At 44.3% G+C, this 11004-nt stretch overlaps 1 protein-coding gene across 1 annotated transcript; it reads right to left on the reverse strand.

The window, feature by feature from the left end:
• Positions 1 to 1638: 1638 nt before the first annotated feature.
• On the reverse strand, positions 1639 to 10752 carry LOC311146769 (uncharacterized protein). Its single transcript, XM_084183350.1, has 4 exons — positions 10403 to 10752; positions 4093 to 4229; positions 3845 to 3929; positions 1639 to 3732 (listed from the first exon to the last, which is right to left on the reverse strand). Exons 1-4 carry the CDS (start codon positions 10644 to 10646, stop codon positions 2717 to 2719), a joined length of 1482 nt encoding a protein of 493 aa, XP_084039476.1. The 5' UTR covers positions 10647 to 10752; the 3' UTR covers positions 1639 to 2716.
• Positions 10753 to 11004: the final 252 nt, after the last annotated feature.

Raw genomic sequence — 11004 nt, forward strand, 5'->3', positions numbered from 1 at the left:
GGTCCAGGAAGATAGATATCATTGTGAATGCGGCGGAGTGGTTCCTGGGACTGAAAGATTTCTCGGCGAAGGAGTTACATGGAATATTGTCACAAGCCGTACCACCCTCTCAGTCCCTAGAGCCTGATAAGGGAGATATGGAGAATTGAAAGTTAGAAGTGGGAGTTTTGTTTTATCAATGTACTATTTTTATTTGGGTGGATTAAGTTAGTTTCCCTATCACGTATGGATTTTCTTTTTACCTTGTTTTGGTTTGAACCCGTCCAGTTGGTGGCGGCAATACACCTTTTTGGGTTGTAGTCTGCCATAAAACCCACAGAAGAAGAAGACTCACCTGTCATTGGAGCCCCTTCACAACAGGGAAGTAGTCTGTAGTTATCTTTGTAGCTGGAATTTTTTTATATGCTATAAAATAGAACAAGCTACTGTAACATACATTAACTTTTGGAACAAAAGAGACGAGATTGACACAGAAGTGTCTGGTTGTGTGAATGTTTATAAGGCATTAGTGAAACCAATAATACAAGTGGTGTTTTTTTATTGCCAGACAAAGGGCCAACTACAGTACATAGCAAAAAACATAGACCTTTGATTAGTCTTTTCACTCAAACGCAGGGAATTACAATGCATTCCAAAAGTATTCAGACTTTTTTCCACATTTTGTTACGTTACAGCCTTATTCTAAAATGGATTAAATCATTTCCCCCCTCAGATCTACACACAATACCCCATAATGACAAAGCAAAAACAGGTTTAGAAATGTTTGCTACTTTATTAAAAACAAAACGTAAATATCACATTTACATAGGTATTCAGACCCTTTACTCAGTACTTTGTTGAAGCACCTTTGGCAGCGATTCCAGCCTCGATTCTTCTTGGGTATGACGCTACAAGCTTGGCACACCAATATTTGGGGAGTTTCTCCCATTCTTCTCTGCAGATCCTCTCAAGCTCTTTTAGGTTAGATGGGGAGCATCGCTGCACAGCTATTTTTAGTTCTCTCCAGAGATGTTCGATCGGGTTCAAGTCCAGGCCCTGGCTGGGCCACTCAAGGACATTCAGAGACTTGTCCCGAAGCCACTCCTGCGTTGACTTGGCTGTGTGCTTAGGGTCGTTGTCCTGTTGGAAGGTGAAACTTCACCTGAGTGCTCTGGAGCAGGTTTTCATCAAGGATCTCTTTGTACTTTGCTCCGTTAATCTTTCCCTCAATCCTGACTAGTCTCCCAGTCCCGCCCCTGAAAAACATCCCCACAGCATGATGCTGCCACCACCATGCTTCACTGTAGGGATGGTGCCAGGTTTCCTCCAGACTTGACGTTTGGCATTCAGGCCCAAGAGTTCAATCTTGGTTTCATCATACCAGAGAATCAAGTTTCTCATGGTCTGAGAGTCCTTTAGGTGCCTTTTGGCAAACTCCAAGCGGGCTGTAATGTGCCTTTTACTGAGGAGTGGCTTCCGTATGGCCACTCTACCATAAAGGCCTGATTGGTGGAGTGCTGCAGAGATGGTTGTACTTCTGGAAAGTTTCTCCCATCTCCACAGAGGAACTCTGGAGATCTGTCAGAGTGACCATCGGGTTCTTGGTCACCTCCCTGTATCACTTAAACCATAAAAGATTACAGAAGCGCTGTTCCAGTAAAATGTTTGTATTTTTATTTTATTGTAACACAGATAAGTGTTGTGGGTTAAAACAATTTTTTATAAAACATTTTTAAAAAGCCATGTAGTCATATTTTTATATCTTAAGCAAATCACAAGCCAGAGACATCAGCTTCAATCAAAAAAGTATATATATGAAACAACTTCTCTCTACAGATAGCATTCAAAGGTGTATGTGCAAAATTAAAGGCTGCATAATACTTCCCATTCTTTTCATTTTGAACTAAGTCATGTGTTTTTAGATCAACTTCCCTGATGTCTACACAGGAAAAAGTAAGGAGGGTGTTTTCCTGACAAACACAGCACTATGAATAAAGAGAATGAGAGAAAGTTGCTGCACTACTAAGGTATTTGGCATAATGGTTTAGTAAAAGAGTTCAAGATAAAAGTATAAAACAAACAACACTTTAAGCCTACCTTTACAACTACTTACAAACAAAAATACACAAAAGGAACAATCTGTTTATTTACTACAAAGTGAAGAGATGTATCATGAACATAGATTGCTGTCTGAGAAAGACCTCAAACTAATCTCAGCCCTGGCCAACGTACAACACTATGTATTCTTCAAGGAGACAACAGTTCCATGTCCCTTGTGTTTTGTCCAACGATATACAGTGTAAGACCAAGGGCCAGTTTTCCAGACCCAGATTAAGCCTAGTCCAGCATGCTCAATAAAAAATCTCCATTGAAATAAAGTTTAGGACTAGGCATAATCGGTGTCTGGAATACCGGCCCTTACTGTATTAGAGCATTATGGCTATCAATAACATCAGTGTCCACTGAAGCTTTACTCAGATGATCATTCTGGACAATCCAAACCTATGCAGGATGGTTGACTGCCTCCTTTCAGATCTTTCCACTGTCCCCATCTTCCATCATAATGGTTATTTACAGTCATAGTACCTATCAAAAACGACCAATGCTGAAGGATCGGTTATAAATTAGGAATGGACATTTAGTAGTTTCAGTTAGAGATAGAACAGCTTTGTAATGCGGCTTACACAACCAGCCGATGAAGGCTGCTCAGTGCTAGTTCTCTTTGTCGGAAAGTGAGCTATTTCGCTGTCACTCCCAAGTGATCAATGCTGTGTTCCTCAAGGTTCCTGAGGATTCTGAAGCTCTTGGAGCAGAAGGAGCAGGTGAAAGGTCTCTCGCCGGTGTGAAAGCGCAGGTGAGCCTTCAGATTGTCCCTGAGCCGGAAGCTCTTCCCACACTGGGGGCAGCTGTGAGGCTTGTCCCCCGTGTGGAACCTCTCATGCCTGCGGAGGCTTTTCCGCAGGGCGAACATCTTGGAGCACTGGTAGCAGGAGTAGGGCTTCTCCCCGGTGTGGAAACGCTCATGCCTCCTCAAGATCTTCCTGCGTTTGAACCTCTTCCCGCAGATTTTGCAGCCGTAGGAGCGGCTCGCGGAGAGTACGCTTTGAAGCCGCCAGACCCCGTTCCCACACTGAGTGAAGCAGCAAAGGCGCCGGCCTGTGTGGAGGCCCTGGTGGGTCTTGAGGTCCTTGGGCATGGGGAACCTCTTGCTGTCGTGACAGTAGCTCCCATTAGCCTTCTTCTTCCCTCCAGAGTTATTTCCTCCAGGCACCAAAAGCAGGTTCACCAGCTGCACCGAGCAGGCCCTCGTCAATTTGTGCTCCAGGGAGGTCTGGTCCAGCTTGAAATCCACCTTCTTCTTCTTCTTCTTCTTCTTCTTCTTCATCTGGTCTAGCTTGAAGTCCACCTTCTTTTTATTCTTCACCGCAGAGGGAAGGTCCCATGCACCCATAGATTTCAACTTTCTCTTAGCCTGTACAGGAGCCAAAGCCACATCTGAGGAGGACGGGCTGTAGGCTGTCTCCTTTGCAGTGCTGACACTGGCCTGCTGGGGCTCCACTTGGGTAGGCTTTTCTTTACATTTAGGCTGTGGTGTTGAATCCTGCTCCTCTGCCTTTGGGACCGTTTGGCAGATTACTTTAGTCACCCTTTCTGTGTTCATTCCATTCTCTGATTCTGTCTTTATGGGCTGGGGTTTCTGCTTAGTTGGGGAGCTTTGAACAGTACCAGAGAGGTGGCTTGGATACATAGGGGCTAGAGGAAAGAAAATAAATAGTTGTTAGATGGTAACCTCAACCCTTTATAACAAATATATTTCTGTGTCTATAGCTTCACCACCACCTCCTAGAATGAATGTGTTTTTTACCGGAATAGATAACTTGTTCTCCTTCTGGCTCAGTGGTTGTTGGGGATTCTGGTTCCAGACTGCTCCCATTCACCATCTCCACATCCTGACAGACGGATGACAAGCAAAAAATACAACTACTTAGGTCTTGTAATACAGGTGTCAGCAACTCAAATTAGCCTACACTACAGGTCAAAAAGGCATGAGTTATTTTAACAAACATCTTATGGTTCACAAATCACATTAACCCCAAACACTGACTCACTGACCTTGTCTTCTAGAACAGAGCACTTGAGGTCAGCATGCTGATTAGCCTCCAGCAGGGGGATATAATGTGCAGGACCCTCCTTCTCACTGCTCCCTTTCAAAGAACCACTGCCCTTTGAGAAGGAGCACTGTTTGGGGGCTAGAGGGAATTTATTTGATTTATTTTACCTTTATTTAACCAGGTAAGCCAGTTGAGAACAAGTTCTCATTTACAACTGCGACCTGGCCAAGATAAAGCAAAGCAGTGCGATAAAAACAACACAGAGTTACATATGGGGTAAAACAAAACATAAAGTCATAAATACAACAGAAAAAATATATATAGTGTGTGCAAATGTAGCAAGTTATGGAGGTAAGGCAATAAATAGGCCATAGTGCAAAATAATTACAATTAGTATTAACACTGGAATGATAGATGTGCAAATAGAGATACTGGGGTGCAAATGAGAAAAATAAATAACAATATGGGGATGAGGTAGTTGGGTGGGCTAATTTCAGATGGGCTATGTACAGGTGCAGTGATCGGTAAGGTGCTCTGACAACTGATGCTTAAAGTTAGTGAGGGAGATAAGAGTCTCCAGCTTCAGAGATTTTTGCAGTTTGTTCCAGTCATTGGCAGCAGAGAACTGGAATGAATGGCGGCCAAAGGAGGTGTTGGCTTTGGGGATGACCAATGAGATATACCTGCTGGAGCGCATACTACCGGTGGGTGTTGCTATGGTGACGAATTAGCTAATATAAGGCAGTGATTTGCCTAGCAGTGATTTATAGATGGCCTGGAGCCAGTGGGTTTGGCGACGAATATGTAGTGAGGACCAGCCAACAAGAGCGTACAGGTCACTGTGGTGGGTAGTATATGGGGCTTTGGTGACAAAACAGATGGCACTGTGATAGACTACATCCAATTTGCTGAGTAGAGTGTTGGAGGCTATTTTGTAAATGACATCGCCGAAGTCAAGGATCAGTAGGATAGTCAGTTTTACGAGGGCATGTTTGGCAGCATGAGTGAAGGAGGCTTTGTTGCGAAATAGGAAGCCGATTCTAGATTTAACTTTGGATTGGAGATGCTTAATGTGAGTCTGGAAGGAGAGTTTACCTAGATATTTGTAGTTGTCCACATACTCTAGGTCAGACCCGTCGAGAGTAGTGATTCTAGTCGGGTGGGCGGGTGCCAGCAGCGTTCGATTGAAGAGCATGCATTTAGTTTTACTTGTGTTTAAGAGCAGTTAGAGGCTACAGAAGGAGTGTTGTATGGCATTGAAGCTCGTTTGGAGGTTTGTTAACACAGTGTCCAATGAAGGGCCAGATGTATACAAAATGGTGTCGTCTGCATAGAGGTGGATCTGAGAATCACCAGCAGCAAGAGCGACATCATTGATATACACAGAGAAAAGAGTTGGCCCAAGAATTGAACCCTGTGGCACCCCCATAGAGACTGCCATAGGTCCAGACAACAGGCCCTCCGATTTGACACATTGAACTCTATCTGAGAAGTAGTTGGTGAACCAGGCGAGGCAGTCATTTGAGAAACCAAGGCTATTTAGTCTGCCAATAAGAATGCGGTGGTTGACAGAGTCGAAAGCCTTGGCCAGGTCGATGAAGACGGCTGCACAGTACTGTCTATTATCGATCGCGGTTATAATATCGTTTAGTACCTTGAGCGTGGCTGAGGTGCACCCATGACCAGCATGGTGCAAATCAGCACTGAGATTAAATAAATCGCTAATTGTGCATAACTTTGTAATTTTTTTGCCTCAAATGTTGTTTGTTAACATTTTGTCAGTCATCTATATTCATCCTTCTACAAAATATACTTTCCTGCAACCCGCCTCACTCAATGTGGAACGGATTCTATTATTGACTTACCTTTTATCTAGAATCTCCAGTGAAACTAGCTAGCCAGCTAGCCAGCTAACTAGCTACTTGCTATTAGCCATAGCTAGCGGTGTTTCACCCAGAACATTGGATTTTTTTCTGCGGGATTAATTTTAATCACTGGACATTGATCACCGGATATTCGGCCAGTCTGCACAGCGCGTTATCGACCCAGAACATATCAGTTTTTCCGCCGGAATCACTGAATCACTGGACCTTTAACTCCGGATTCATCGCTACCAGCTAGCTACAACAAAACGGACGCTGTGGTCTGGCTAATCATCCTGAGCTAGGCCCATCTCCCGGCTATCTACCTCTCTGTCAACCGATCCTACACGACTGGTCTGCCGACGAAATCGTCTGATGTGGTTACGACGTTAACCACGAAGATTCCATCCATCTGCTAGCCCTGGCCCGCTAGCCGTGGCCTCTTACTAGTGCTTCACCACCGGACCTTATGATAACTCAGCTATACAGCTGATATCTGCTGGACTGTTCCTTTTTACGGTACTACATCCTGTTTATGTTTAGCCTCAGCCCAAACATGGTTAGTTTATTGTTGTTTCGGTTATTTCTAATTGTACTATATCACTGTAGACCCCCCAGCCTAGCTAAACCTGCCTTAGATAGCTCCTTTGCACCTCCCCCAATACACGCGGAGACCGACTCAATTGATGCCTCCAGCGATGCTATCTCTTTCATCGTTACCCAACGCTTAGGTTTACCTCCACTTTACTCATATCCTTCCATATCCTTGTCTGTACATAATGCCCTGAATCTTTTCTATAACACCCGGAAATCTGCCCCCTTTATTCTATGTACCCAACGCACTAGAAGACCAGTTCTTAAAGCCTTTAGCCGTATCCTTATTCTAGTCCCCCTCTGTTCCTCTGGTGATGTAGAGGCTAACCCAGGCCCTGCAGCCCTCAGTATCACTCCTACTCCCCAGGCGCTATCATTTGATGACTTCTGTAATCGCAAAAGTCTTGGTTTCTTGCACATAAATATCAGAAGTCTACTTCCTAAGTTTGAGTTATTCACTGCGTTAGCACACTCTGCCAACCCTGATGTTCTAGCAGTGTCTGAATCCTGGCTCAGGAAGGCCACCAAAAATTCTGAAATTTCCATCCCCAACTATAACATTTTCCGTCTAGATAGAACTGCCAAAGGGGGTGGAGTTGCAATCTACTGTAGAGATAGCCTGCAGAGCTCTATCATACTATCCAGGTCTGTGCCCAAACAGTTTGAGCTTCTACTTCTAAAAATCCACCTTTCCAGAAATAAGTCTCTCACTGTTGCCGCTTGCTACAGACCCCCCTCAGCCCCCAGCTGTGCCCTGGACACCATATGTGAATTGATTGCCCCCCATTTATCCTCAGAGTTTGTACTGCTTGGTGACCTAAATTGGGATATGCTTAATACCCCAGCCATCCTACAATCCAAGCTAGATGCCCTCAACCTCACGCAAATTATCAACGAACCTACCAGGTACAACCCTAAATCCGTAAACATGGGTACCCTCATAGATATCATCCTGACTAACATACCCTCTAAATACACCTCAGCTGTCTTCAACCAGGATCTCAGCGATCACTGCCTTATTGCCTGCGTCCGTAACGGGTCCGCGGTCAAACGACCACCCCTCATCACTGTCAAACGCTCCCTAAAACACTTTAGCGAGGAGGCCTTCCTAATTGACCTGGCCCAGGTATCCTGGATGGATATAGATCTCATTCCGTCAGTAGAGGATGCCTGGTTGTTCCTTAAAAGTAATTTCCTCTCAATCTTAAATAAACATGCCCCATTCAAAAAATACAGAACTAAGAACCGATATAGCCCCTGGTTCTCCTCAGACTTGACTGCCCTTGACCAGCACAAAAACATCCTGTGGCGTACAGCATTAGCATCAAATAGCCCCCGCGATATGCAACTTTTCAGGGAAGTTAGGAACCAATATACACAAGCAGTCAGGAAAGCAAAGGCTAACTTTTTCAAACAGAAATTTGCATCCTGTAGCACTAACTCCAAAAAGTTTTGGGACACTGTAAAGTCCATGGAGAATAAGAGCACTTCCTCCCAGCTGCCCACTGCACTGAGGCTAGGAAACACTATCACCACCGATAAATCTACAATAATCGAGAATTTCAACAAGCATTTTGCTACAGCTGGCCATGCTTTCCATCTGGCTACCACTAACCCGGCCACCAACTCTGCACCCTCTGCTGCAACTTGCCCATGCCCCCCCCGCTTCTCCTTCACACAAATTCAGACAGCTGATGTTTTGAAAGCGCTGCAAAATCTGGACCCCTACAAATCAGCTGGGCTAGACAATCTGGACCCTTTCTTTCTAAAACTAGCCGCCGAAATTGTCGCTACCCCTATTACTAGTCTGTTCAACCTCTCTTTCATAACGTCTGAGATCCCCAGAGATTGGAAAGCTGCCGCGGTCATCCCCCTCTTCAAAGGGGGTGACACTCTAGATCCAAACTGCTACAGACCTATATCCATCCTGCCCTGCCTTTCGAAAGTATTCGAAAGCCAAGTTAACAAACAGATCATCGACCATTTCGAATACCACCGTACCTTCTCCGCTATGCAATCCGGTTTCCGAGCTGGTCACGGGTGCACTTCAGCCACGCTCAAGGTCCTAAACGATATTATAACCGCGATTGATAATAGACAGTACTGTGCAGCCGTCTTCATCGACCTGGCCAAGGCTTTCGACTCTGTCAACCACCGCATTCTTATTGGCAGACTAAATAGCCTTGGTTTCTCAAATGACTGCCTCGCCTGGTTCACCAACTACTTCTCAGATAGAGTTCAGTGTGTCAAATCGGAGGGCCTGTTGTCTGGACCTATGGCAGTCTCTATGGGGGTGCCACAGGGTTCAATTCTTGGGCCGACACTTTTCTCTGTGTATATCAATGATGTCGCTCTTGCTGCTGGTGACTCTCAGATCCACCTCTACGCAGACGACACCATTTTGTATACATCTGGCCCTTCATTGGACACTGTGTTAACAAACCTCCAAACGAGCTTCAATGCCATACAACAATCCTTCAGTAGCCTCCAACTGCTCTTAAACACTAGTAAAACTAAATGCATGCTTTTCAATCGAACGCTGCTGGCACCCGCCCACCCGACTAGAATCACCACTCTCGACGGGTCTGACCTAGAGTATGTGGACAACTACAAATACCTAGGTGTCTGGTTAGACTGTAAACTCAACTTCCAGACTCACATAAAGAATCTCCAATCCAAAGTTAAATCTAGAATCGGCTTCCTATTTCGCAATAAAGCCTCCTTCACTCATGCTGCCAAACATGCCCTCGTAAAACTGACTATCCTACCGATCCTTGACTTCGGCGATGTAATTTACAAAATAGCCTCCAACACTCTACTCAGCAAATTGGATGTAGTCTATCACAGTGCCATCCGTTTTGTCTCCAAAGCCCCATACACTACCCACCACTGTGACCTGTACGCTCTTGTTGGCTGGTCCTCACTACATATTCGTCGTCAAACCCACTGGCTCCAGGCCATCTATAAATCACTGCTAGGCAAATCCCCGCCTTATCTTAGCTCATTGGTCACCATAGCAGCACCCACCCGTAGTCTGCGCTCCAGCAGGTATATCTCACTGGTCATTCCCAAAGCCAACACCTCCTTTGGCCGCCATTCCTTCCAGTTCTCTGCTGCCAATGACTGGAACGAATTGCAAAAATCTCTGAAGCTGGAGACTCTTATCTCCCTCAATAACTTTAAGCATCAGTTGTCAGAGCACCTTACCGATCACTGCACCTGTACACAGCCCATCCAAAATTAGCCCACCCAACTACCTCATCCCTATATTGTTATTTATTTTGCTCTTTTGCACCCCAGTATCTCTATTTGCACATAATCTCTTGCACATCTAGCATTCCAGTGTTAATACTATTGTAATTATTCTGCACTATAGCCTATTTATTGCCTTACCTCCATAACTTGCTACATTTGCACACACTGTATATATATTTTCTGTTGTATTTCTGACTTTATGTTTTTTACCCCATATGTAACTCTGTGTTGTTTTTATTGCACTACTTTGCTTTATCTTGGCCAGGTCGCAGTTGTAAATGAGAACCTGTTCTCAACTGGCTTACCTGGTTAAATAAAGGTGAAATAAAAAAATAAAAAAAACTCCTTCCAACATTTCATTAAAAATAAACTGCATTTCCACAGTCACATTCAGAGAGCATGATAAGACTGAGTCATCATGCAGACTAAACAGTGTTTATTTATCCAAATGTTTACATATGGCTCCCCCGAGAACATGATTGTACTACTTGCAATAAAGTATCCAGCAGCAAGATCATTTTTATGAGATTGTACACAATGTTTCACTGGGCTCTGCACAGCAACAACGTTACAGTGTTATGAAGTAACACTTTCATTTACCAGGTAGCTCCTCATCCACTTGAACTCCGATACTGCGAAGACATTTCTTGCCTGACTTTTTGACAAAGTCCACCGTTTGCAGGATTTCATTTTGCTCCGTCCGCCCTTCAATGAGAACGGTGGTTCCCGTAACAAGGAAGCGACTCTCGAACAGTTTCGTTATTTCCACGACGGCCACCTTTGTAAGTGAATCCAAAACAGACGCAATCTGGTTTTGATAATTAACGTCGACGGACACAGACATGCTGACAGCTGTTAATGAGCGCACAGTTTAGAAAATGTAATAAATATTGAAGCCAAAAAGCTTGGCACGGAAGTTATCTGTGTTTATATCAACCACATGGACGGAGAAGCTGGGGGCGTGTCTCTGACATTCCATCACCTAGTACGCTCAGCGTCTCGCGCCAAATTCACTTTATTTCCGGGAAAGCGTGGTGCGTAATATGGTAATATATCATATAAAATAAAATAATTGTAACAGTGAGACATATTGCTATGGTTTTATGGTACTGCTTTAAAGCATGACAAATAATAGAAATGACTGTTTATTCTCTCTGTCTCTCTCACACACAAGCACAATAATCCAGAACACAAGTCATTTT

This window comes from Coregonus lavaretus (genome assembly GCF_964263955.1).
Source record: "Coregonus lavaretus genome assembly, chromosome: 19".
In the NCBI taxonomy this organism is placed as follows: Eukaryota; Metazoa; Chordata; class Actinopteri; order Salmoniformes; family Salmonidae; genus Coregonus; species Coregonus lavaretus.